Source organism: Sorex araneus, chromosome 4 (genome assembly GCF_027595985.1).
Source record: "Sorex araneus isolate mSorAra2 chromosome 4, mSorAra2.pri, whole genome shotgun sequence".
Lineage (NCBI taxonomy): Eukaryota > Metazoa > Chordata > Mammalia > Eulipotyphla > Soricidae > Sorex > Sorex araneus.
The window spans coordinates 50,487,210-50,499,321 of record NC_073305.1 but is presented as its reverse complement, the minus strand read 5'-3'; the positions used below and the strand labels follow the sequence as shown (position 1 = coordinate 50,499,321).

General features: G+C 40.4%; 1 protein-coding gene across 2 annotated transcripts in view; it reads right to left on the bottom strand.

Moving 5' to 3' along the window:
* The window catches only part of CACNA2D3 (calcium voltage-gated channel auxiliary subunit alpha2delta 3), a 999,345-nt gene that overhangs the window by 431,325 nt on the left and 555,908 nt on the right, over nucleotides 1-12,112 (bottom strand). For both annotated transcript variants that reach the window (XM_055135106.1, XM_055135105.1), the window contains exon 11: nucleotides 6,349-6,462. In XM_055135106.1, the coding sequence (XP_054991081.1) occupies nucleotides 6,349-6,462 (114 nt within the window). The remainder of the gene's footprint in view (nucleotides 1-6,348; nucleotides 6,463-12,112) is intronic.

The following is a 12,112-nucleotide window of genomic DNA, read 5'->3' as shown; positions in this document are numbered from 1 at the left end:
TAAAGTGGTGACTCTCTGACACATGCTCTTGTCACAGCCATGAAAGTAGATCAAGAGACAGTTACATATGATCTTGAGGTAAATCCACAGACATTACTGCAGCATACTCTATCTCTGAACAACCATGTCCCCACATTCTGTGGCCTACCCAAGAGAAGCAGTGATGAAGTAGAAAGGAAAAGAGAAAATTCTCAGGGCAGGGGTCGGAGTAATAGTATAGATGGTAAGGTGCTTGCCTTGCATGCAGCCTACTCGAGTTTGATCCCTGATATTCCATATGATCTTCAATACTACCAGGAGTTATTCCTGAATGCAGAGCCAGGAGTAAACCCTGAGCACTGCCAGGTGTGACCCAAAAGCCAAATAAATAAATAAATAAATTCTTAGGGCAGAAAAAGAGAAAGAATCACTTCCTGATGAAGGAGTATAGACAGGTATAGCATCAAGAGAAATATTTCCACCCCCACTCCTATACTCTCCACCTTTGACTAGTGTGGCTGTTCTATTTAATCAAGTAGCAATAAAGCAATAGAAAGAAAGGGACAAATTGTCCCTACCAACTCATGTTAAATTCAACTCATTCATAAAATTCTAAAGGCATCTTGGACTTTTAGCAATATATGGATTGATGTTAAATTTCTTCCAAATCTCCTTTTGATCAGGACTTGGCAAACCTATTATTTCAGAGCTAAATAGTAAATATTTCAGACTTTGTGGGCCAGATGGCATCTGTCACAACAATTCAATTTGCCATTGGCCACTGACAACATGTAAACAATTGGGTATGGCTATGTTACAATGCTTTATTTATCTACAAAGATATCTGAATTGCATGAAATTTCCAAGTACCATAGCATATCTTCTCCTTGGGTTTAATAAAATAGAAAACACCTTTTTTTCCCTTGCCACTTAAAAATAAAATCATTTACAACCCAAAGGTCACACAAAGTTGACAACTACTCCCGGGCCATAGTTTGCCAGCCTTTCATTAAATCACTCCAGCAACATTTTCTTACCCATCCAGCTCGGTCCTCTCTGCCTTGTGTATCAGAAAAGGTAATGATCAGTACATTCATGAATTTTGTTTTAGTTCTCTTGGAAGAGTGAAGGCACAGATAGCAGATATGACCATTTTTCTTATTTAAGAGGTAGGCAGTTTTATTTCTGGGCTGAGTCCCTTTCATGTTCGAGGAGTTCATATTTTATTTTAAGTGTGGAAGAGCTGCCATTAAGCCACTAACCAGTGAATATTATGCAAAAGTAAATGGCATTCAATAAATGAATAAATAGCTCCTCATTTCTACTCTAAGAAATAAAAAGCTGGCAAGGGACACATTGTATACGCAATCATGATGCCGCCTTCATAGACTCATAGTTAAATCACCAATAATGCATTCCTTTTGCCCATTCATCCTAAAATGGTTTATTAAGCAGTTGCTTTGAGTAGGTAGCTTTAAAAAATGATACCCACAAGAGCTTCCCTGGCCTCTCCCCTACTTTCTCCAGCTTTCCCTTTCTTGGAACCCAGTTGTTACAATGGGGAAAGTCCAGATTGGTAGACTAGGAAGAAAGAACCCACCAATGATTCCTAAAAGGTTAGAAAGCATGAGAAGAAAAACCCTGGAGAGAATGAGGCAGCCAGTCCCCTCAATGCATGTAGCCTCATCACTGATCCCCCAACACCTCAACAGTTAACCAATTTTAGGAAATAATTCATTATTATCATTATTATTATTATTATTATTATTATGGTTTGGGGCCACATCTGGCAGTGCTCTGGCCTTACTCCTGGCTCTGCACTCAGGGATCACTCTTGGAAGTGCCTAGGGGATCACCTAGGGTACTGGGGATCAAATCCAGGTCATCTGAGTGCAAGATTAGTGCCCTTTACACTATACTATTGCTCCAGATCCAATTCATTATTATTTTAGGTCAGTAGGTTTGGGGATATTTTATCACTTTTCTATGGAAATAATTTTATTTCCTTTCTCCTCTTATTTTCTATTAGTATTTGATATGCCGAATATAGTAACAATAACAGGTCTCATTCCGTTGACCTGAAAGAAGCCTCCAATCATTGGGAAAGACAAGTAAGGAGAGGCTGTTAAAATCTCAGGGCTGGGACGAATGGAGAAGTTACTGGTGTCCGCTCGAGCAAATCGATGAACAACAGGATGACAGTGACAGTGACAGTGATTCTTTGCCACAGGACTGGAGCGATAGCACAGCAGGTAGGGCATTTACCTTGCATGCGGCTGACCTGGTTTTGATTCCTCCCTTCGACTTGGAGAGCCCAGCAGGTTACTGTGAGTATCCCGCCCACATGGCAGATCATGGCAAGCTACCTGGAGCATATTAGTTATGCCAAAAACATTAACAACAAGACATTACTGGTGCACGCTTGAGCAAATCAAAGAGCAATGATATGATAGTGCTACATTCTTCACCACAGAACAAGTTCCCACATGGGTATTGTCGTAAATCAGCACCCATCTATTACATCCGAGTGTCCAGGAACCTGCACAGCTGACCAGATCTTGTCTTGGCAGCCTCACAAGGCTGTAATCAAAGTGCTCACGGGGATATGCTTTCATCTGAAGGCCTGACTGGGAAAGGCCTAATTCCAAGCTTATTCTGATTGTTGCAGAATCATCCCTTTGAGACAGTAAAACTGAGGTCTAGTAGTTTTTCTGGATGTTTCTGGAGGCACACCTCAGGTCCTCAATTTCATGTCCCACAGTTGTTTCCGAACAGCCACAGACCTCAGACCACCCCAGCCTTACAATCTAGTTTAGAAGGGAACACGTGCTCTCATGGACTCACTAAACCCATGAAGAGGAAGGACAGACTCATAAGTAATGACAGTCTAGACATGGAAGTTATATTATTCATCTGACAATTGTGAAGGAGTTTGAAGTTTAGGCCTCGCTGGGAGAAAAGAAGAAAAACTTAAGCAGACCCCAAAGAAAAAAAGCAGACGCACAGAGGCTGGATAATACAGTAAGTTCAGTTCATCTGAGCTGTGTTCTGAAGTTCATACACATAAGTATGAAAAGCACATGAGTGAGGTGAGCTGAGAGGAATAAGAGTAGTTAGGGTTAGGAGCATGCATTTGCCATCGAAGTTACCTCATGTAGTTGTTTATTTCCAGTTCGGTCAAATGGGAATGAGGACTCCAAAGAGTTCCCTTTTATGAGAGAAACCAAAACTCAAAAATTTTATTTATATGGTCTCTAGATTTTTTAATGAGAGTCAGTAGCCAATGAACTTGTAAACAAATTATAAGCTTAGAAACAGATATCTGGAATCAAGATGGTGCAGCCGGAAGGATACTTGCATTGCGGCTGACCCAGGCTTGATCCTATGTACTATATAGGATCTGGATTTGATCCTTTGCACCACACGCCAATAGCTTCCAGGAGTAATACCTGAACGCAGATGCATGAGTAAACCCTGAGAACCTCTACATTTGATCGAAAAATAAAGGAAGGAAGGAAGGAAGGAAGGAAGGAAGGAAGGAAGGAAGGAAGGAAGGAAGGAAGGAAGGAAGGAAGGAAGGAAGGAAGGAAGGAAGGAAGGAAGGAAGGAAGGAAGGAAGGAAGGAAAGGAGGGAGGGTGGGAGGGAGGGAGGGAGGGAGTGATGGGTAGCCAACTAGAGCAACAACTGTCTTGTAATATATATGGTTCAAAACAATGTAGTTATGAGCAAAGTTTGGTCTGCTTATACATATTATATCATTTCATGTTGACACAATGGTAAATCAAATTGGAGTCTCAGGTAAATGTTTTACCTACTTCTTCCCAGAAAAGTTAATAAGCTGAATGTTTATGTATGTGTAGATGGATGTCATAAAATTGAATTGAATGATATGGGGTGGGAAGGAAGGGAATCTGCTATCAATCTTTGTTCATAGAAAAAGGCCCATTTTTAATCTAGAAAGAAAATTGGCTCTTTATTAAAAATACTTTTTATAAGTAGATGAAAACACTTTATATTACACTGAAATTTCCATTATCTAACTAATTCAGGAAAGCATCTGGTCTTAAGTCAATACTGTTTCTTCAGAAAGACGTGCTGAAATCGTGTTTTGTCTGCAGAATAATGCCTTTGCTGTGCCCATTCAATGCCTCTCCCTGTCAACAAGGGTAATATATTTCAATACTAGTTTTCCTGGGTACCTTTTAGCCATTGGGTAGTAGATTCCACCAAGATTCAAGTCCTTTATGCCTACTACGCTAAATGGATTCATTTTCTGTAACATGTATGACTCGCACAATAGCATATGTGGTGCTAATGGAGCAGCTTTACTTATTTTATTTGAGATTCTTATTCCACAAGCTCTTAGGTCCTATGGGATTTATGAATATTCTACTTAACCACAAAATATTCATGTCCCTACTCATGTTCTTTAGTTCTATGGCCTCTTTCCCAGTCCCCTCAGCAGACAACTTTGGGTCATATATGCATGCATACCAACCATAAGCCCTGAACTGTGCTGTGTTGTGGAAGTGAGAGTGTATCTACAATTCTCCTACCTTCACCTCACCCACTGTTAGAAGACAAGTACTAGACTCTACCTAGTAAGACAAATACTAGACTCTACGTAGTAAGTCATTACTCAAAACGCCACCTGCATCCAGAAATATTTTGTCCAACAGTAAACCTCATCTTATTCAAAGGGGTCAATACTTTAGTCAGTGCTAAAGAGAGTTGCATTGTTTTTATGGGAGTTGCATGCTGTGAAATTTCTTCCTGAATGTTCCTTAGCCGAAAGCCATGTCTGAATACCATATTAGCACAGCAGGTAGAGTGTTTGCCTTGCACCCCTCTCGGAGAGCCCAGCAAACTACCAGGAGTATCTCACCCGCACTGCAGAGCCTGGCAAGGTACCCGTGGCGTATTCAATATGCCAAAAACAGTAACAACAAATCTCACAATGAAGATGTTACTGGTGCCCGCTCAAGCAAATCGATGAGCAATGGGACGACAGTGACAATGGCAGTGACCTTTATCTTCAAAGGTAATAACAAATCTAAGGCTGTACACCAGAGGACAGATTTGGCTCCTATCTGGAAACTAATTGTATAAAATGTATGTATCTCTGAGCTTCAGACTCATACTCCATGATAATAGAATTTAACATATATATAATACAAGGGGTCAAAGAATAAGAGAATATAAAACAGCACCTCACGCTCCTAGCAGAGGATATGCTCTCTGGGTACAATTCCAGGTACAGTTGTCACTGTCTTCTATTTTCTTTTGCTAAGCACAGTTTGTTTGGTTCCCATAAATCAAATGTATAAAGCAGAAAGATAAGAATGGACTTAGCTAGACAGTATCTTGTACCTACAGAAATTGTGTCATTGACACCTGGGGAAAAGAAAGTTCTTTTCTTAATCCATCATGACACTACTTCCTCTAAATAACCTTTTTCTCCACAGTTAAAATTATAACATTGAGGTGATACAGATCATCAACTTCCAATTTGCTGATTGGTGATAAATCCACTCAACAATTTAGAATTTCGATGGTTGGATCACGTACTTAGTGATTTTGATTTTGGTGGTATATGAAGCAGGTTCTAGGTATCCATAATTTCAAAGCTCCCTTGGGATTTCAAACTGGGTAGTAACTAAAAGAGTATCTGGGCTAGAACCTCAAAAGTTACCAAAAATAGTAATATCTGCCAATAACACCACCACACATGGGTGCATCGTGTAAATAAATATCAACCTGGAAAGCAAAGAAATAATTAAGATAGAGAATATAATTTGACAAGAACATAACTGAGGGATACAGAGAGGTTATGGGTAGTAATGAGAGCCCAAGAAGAAGGAACAAAAGCATAAAAATAGAATAGGCATGCTTAGCAATGAATCTATTTCCTGATTATGTTGAACATAGGTTATGGGTTTCTTTCCATCTTCAGAAGTTTCTTTGGGGCAGGAGCGACAGTGCAGGAGTTAGGGCACTTACCCTGCGTATGGCTGGTCTGGATTCAATCCTCAGCATTTCCCTGGGTCCCCATAACACTATCAGGAATAAATGCAGAGTGCAGAGACAGGAGTAACTCCTGAGCATCTCTGGGTGGGTGACCCAAAAATTAAAAAAAAAATTAAAAAAGAAATAAAGAAAGAAAAAGAAAAGAACAGAAAAGTTTCCTTATTAAATAAGAAAAGCCACAATATTTCATTTGGATCAATAAAAAATACACAGGCAGAGAAACCATAGGCCGTTATGAGGTTCTGTCTCCATGGGTACTGATCTGAGGATAGTTTGGAGAATACAGTACAAGATGTTATAACAAAGGCTGTATAGTATAACAAGCATCAGTATGAACTTACCTTTCGATCTGGCCAATTGTACTTTGCAAAGATGGTGTCATAGGTGTCCACAGCCCCATCAGTGATGAGCATGATGGCCTGGCTGCAGATACTTCCTTGTCCTGTGTGGTTAAACTGTGGAAAGAGATGAATTCAAAATAAAAAGCACATCTAAGAGGCATGTATATCGTGAGATGTCAGAGGCATGGGGTTTCAGCTCTGGGAAGAAGAGTTCCATCTCTACCACTAATTCAGAATATACACACAAAGGCTTTCTTACACCACATGTACTCTGACAAACTGGGACTAAATAGGAACTCAGAATAAGTTCTCCAGAACAGGATCTAAATAGGAAGTAAATAGGATCTCCAGAAAAAGAAGAATACAGGGGAATTTAAAGTTCTAGGACAAAAATCATTCAAGTTTGGGCAATCCCTCAGATTACAAGTCCAAAGCAATGAGTGACAACAACTTGAACACTTTTCATGGGCAGCAGAATTGATGAGAGGCAACATGTCTTAAAAAATCTAAATGAGTCTGGTTTGCATGGATCTGATGGATACAGGCTTACTATATATAAAAAAAATCAGGGGCTGGAGCGATAGCACAGAGGGTAGGGCATTTGCCTTGCACGCGGCCGACCCGAATCGAATGGTTCGATTCTCAGCGTCCCATATAGTCCCCTGAGCACCTCCAGGAGTGATTCCTGAGTGCAGAGCCAGGACTAACCCCTGTGCATTGCTGGGTGTGACCCTCCGCTCCCAAAAATAAAAAGAAAAAAAATCAAGGTTTTGGCCACATAGAGAATAAAGTAAGGATTATGTCAATTCAGGCTAAAAGCCTAAGCACCATTTTTAAGGTTCTGTTTTAAACAAATATTACCCCCTGTAACATTATGTAGTAATTCATAGATGTTAGTATACATAACCTGCTGACATTCTAAGACTGTAGCTCATTGTGTGTGAAACCAGAATTTTCTTCCACTTTGGGTTTTATGTGGCACTTTAAAATTTCCTGGCCTTTGTTAATAAATGTGAGCTAGTGTTCCCAGATGGATTTCCAGAGCTCCTTGTCCATCCCTTGGATGCTGGATCAAGAATTCCCTACAGATGGGGCTGGAGCAATAGCACAGTGGGTAGGGCATTTGCCTTGCACGTGGCCTACCTGAGTTCAATTCCCAGCATCCCATATGGTCCACCAAGCATGGCCAGGAGTAATTCCTGAGTGCATGAGCCAGGAGTAATCCCTGTGCATTGCCAGGTGTGACCCAAAAAGCAAACACAAAAGGAAACAAAACAAAAGACTTCCGTACAGAGTGCTATGAATGCTACAATATAAAGCAACAGTGTGTCTTTTAAGAGCCTTACAATTACATGATGATGCCAAGACAACACGAAACATCTTCAGCCTTCAGTAGGAAAAATTCCTACCATTATAATCTACCAAGTATGTTCATGTGTTTCAGAATTATTTGCTAAATCCTCACATAACACTGGAACATGTAAGACTCCTTTCCCTCACAACATTTATATTCTATTTGGGCTGACATATTAAAAACAAAGTAAATATGTTGCATATTTGATAATGATGATGTAAAGAGAGAGAAGAAAGTGGAGATGAGAGAGAGGAACTGAGAAGGTAGCAACTGTAGGGAAATGGAGAGATTTAAAAGTGTGTCCTGCAGGAGGAGTTCTTACAGTGATGGATGGATGTGTACATGGATAGATGGATGGGCAGATGGACAGATTGAGGGCAAATCAATGGAATAAACTGCCTTGAATCATACTGGGATAGAGAAAAGCTTCTTATGTCTGAGACTACCATAAGATACTGGTGAGTACCTGCGCTTATCCCAGCATCACAAGCTGTGTACCTGAGCTAAGTTCATTTTGCATGTCCATTTTATCATTTAAAAGATGGGAATAACATTCTTTCATTACTTTTACCAAGCAAACTAATTGTATATTGCATGCTGGACTATGAAGCTAAATAATCTTTTCTAAGCACTGAAGCAGGTGCTATCATTCTGGCCATTTTACAGTTGGGGAAAATAACACGAGGGAGATTACCTGACTACGTAAGGTAAAACATATACCTATTCTGTCTAAGATTAGAATCCAGATAATCAATGTCTAGAATCTACCATCTACTTTACACACTCAACAGACTCTCAAAAATGATATTATGGTTCTTAAGCAAATATTAAGCTCAAGATATATGGTAAGCACCACAGATGTTCATTTCCACCCACTTATTCTCCCCCGCTCTGTAATTTCCAGGATTCCAGGGTCACATGGACACCGCCTAAGGAAGAGGTTTCCCCTTCAACTCCATGTTCAAGGCTCCTGTCTCACTGGTCTCGTGCAGTGAGACACTGTACAACTCAAGGACAACTATCCTTGAGTTAAAGAGCAAATAAGACACACGAGACAATATCACAAAGTAGAAAGACCTAGAACTAATGCCACTATGCTACAAAACTGTTTTTACTGACACAACATATGCTACACAACTACACAACTATGCTACAAAACTGTTTTTACTGACACAACATATGGTTGTTTTACTGTTTCTACTGTTTTTACTGACACAACATATGGTCCAAAAACCTGAGTCAAGGAAGATAAGATGACAAATATGTCCGGTAGGATAACATGGGGTTTGTCCATTCAGCCTTGCCACAGGAACTTAGTTTACCTTAGAGCAATGGACTTTCTGTATGGAAGGAAGATAGTTAATTTTATGCTTTGTAATTTAGGAGCTGATTGACTCCAACAATATTTACTCCTGGCATCTGCTTTCTCTGACTCAGTTGCCCTTAGTTCCTAGCACCCCAAAAGCAGGGTCCCGACGAGGGATGGAATGGACTCCCACGGCAAGCTGTGAGCTACCCTGGCATAGAAATGGGCCAGGCCAAAGAGCCACAATATTCAACTATAACTTGAGAACATGGTCATAGACAAATGCTGTCATGATCCAAAAGTAACTATGAGACTAGGACCCTGATGGGGTTAGGAAGACTAACCTGACCTGAGGACTGTGGTCTAGAAAATATAGTGAGATGTCCACAGAAAGAACCAAACTTTAAGTTTGATACATCTCTTACTGTGTTCATACAGAATGACATTGCTAGAAATATTTGAAGTAGATTTACTACAACTATTTAAGTGGATTACTAGCTGAGGAAGGAAGAAAGGGACACACCCTGACACACTCTTGTTTGGACCCGACCCTTGAGAATATCTCTGGAGTAATCTCCTTAGATGAGATTTTGTTAATCTCCTGGAGAAATGGTCCTACCCCTCTTTGTTGATTTGTTAATGTTCAACCCACTTTATGTTACCACCCTATGTGATTACTATATAAACTAAGACTGTAGGAGAAGACACAGAAGAGAGGAGACAGCAGAGACAGAAGAGGCAGCAGGAGAGAGAGAAGACACAGAAGCAGAGTCAGAGGGAGGTCGGAAGAGACCAGAGGAGAGACTACAGAGACAGATAGAGAGACAAAAGAGAGCACAGCGGCACACACAGAAGCAGAGCGCAAGGAGGAGCCCTCGAACAACACAACAACAACACACATCTCACCTCCCCCTCCTTCAAATGCGCATCTTTGTAATTTTTTTACAATGTCCAGAATAAAAAACAACTCACAGACTGAGAGAAAATATTTTCCCACCATTTATCCAAGAAAAGGATTAATAGCCAAGATATATAAGGCATTGCTGAAAGTTAACAATAAAAATCAACCACATCAAAAAGTGAGATGAACAGAAACTTCCTTAAAGAAGACAAAAATTGCCATTAAGTATGTGAAAAAATTGCTCTGCGACACAGTTCATCAGGGAAAGGCAAGTCGAAGCAATAATGAGATATCACCTCACAGTGAGTCCGCTGCACTTCAACAGAATGAAAACAACCAGCATGGTGTGGATGGGGGAAAATTAACTGCTGGTAGGAAGATTTACTGGTTCAACTTCTTTGGAGAATAATCTGGACACATCTCAAAAATCAGTGTTTTCTTTGAGAATTGAGTTTTCCTATGACCCAGCTATGTTACTTTTGGGTATCTATCCCAAAGACCCAAAAACTCTATTCAAAAAAGACAGTTGCACTCCGATGTTCATAGCAGCACTATTTTTTTAAATTTATTTTTTAATTAGTGAGTCACAGTGAGGGTACAGTTACAGATTCACACATTTTTGTTCTTGTTTTTCCCTCATGCAATGTTTAAGAGCCCATCCCTCCACCAGTGTCCATTCTCCACCACCAATGAACCCAGTATCCCTCCCACTCCCCCAGTCCCATCCCCCCACCCCACCCCGCCTTTGTGGTAGGGCATTCCAATTTGATAGCTCTCTTTCCTTTTGGGTGTTGTGGTTTGAAATAGGGGTATTGAGTGGACATCCTGTTCAGTCTCTAGTCTACTTTCAGCATGCATCTCCCTTCCCGCGCAGGATCTCCAATCACATATCACTTGGTGTTCCCCTCTCTATCTGGGATGACTTTCCCCCAGCGTGTGAAGCCAGCTTCCAAGCTATGGAGCCAATCTCCTGGTATTATATACTACCATCCTTAGGTATTAGCCTCGTACTCTGTTGTTCTATATTCCACAGATGAGTGCAATCTTTCTATGTCTGTCCCTCTCTTTCTGGCTTATTTCACTTAGCATGATACTTTCCATGTTGATCCACTTATATGCAAAGTTCATGACTTCATCCTTTCTAACAGCTGCATAGTATTCCATTGTATAGATGTACCAAAGTTTCTTTAACCAGTCGTCTGTTCTCGGGCACTCAGGTTTTTTCCAGATTCTGGCTATTGTAAAGAGAGCAGCACTATTCTCAATCACCCATTTTGGAAACAATACAAGTATCCAAGAACAGATGACTAAACAAACTACAGTTCTCTATATAGAAAGGAATACTACTTGGCTGTGAGAAAGACAAAATCATGCAATTTGCTGCTACATGGATGAAACTGGAGGGACTCATGCCAGCTAAGTCAGCCAGAAGAAGAGAAACAGAAACAGAATGATCTCTCTCATATGTGAGATATAAAGAAACATAGTATGGGAATAACAAATGTCAAAAAGCAACAGACCCTAAGAACTGGGCTGTGGATGGAACTCAGCATTGTGTGAAACTTGGGGATCAGAGGTGGGGACTGGGGGAAGATCCAGGGACAATTGTGAAGGGAAAAGGACACAATGGCAGGGTGAATGCTATTTGGATTGCCAAATGCTACTAGGTATGCCCCAAACCCTGTAAAGTTGGCAATACCGCAAAGTTGTAAAGAACAGTGACTACTTTGTAGCAGAGTTTGAAGTTGGGGAAGGTGATGCCACCCATCTTCTTTTTCCCAAGGATTGCTTTAGCTATTCGTGGGGGTTTATTGTTCCATATAAATTTCAGGAGTGTTTTGTCTATTTCTTTGAAAAATGTCATGGGTATCCTGATAGGGACTGCATTAAATTTGTATAGTGCTTTGGGCAGTATTGCCATTGGTATAGGGATAAAAACAGCCCTGCAGACCAATGGAACAGAGTTGAATATCCTGTCACAGACCCTCAAATATATGGCCACTTAATCTTTGAAAAAGGAGCAAGAAATGCAAAGTGGAACAAGCAAAGCCTCTTCAGCAAGTGGTGCTGGGAAAACTGGATAGCTACCTGCAAAAAAAAAAATAATGAACTCTGACCTCTGTCTAATGCCAGGCACAAAAGTCAGATCAAAGTGGATTAAAGACCTCAATATCAGACATTAATCTATAAAGTTCATAGAAGA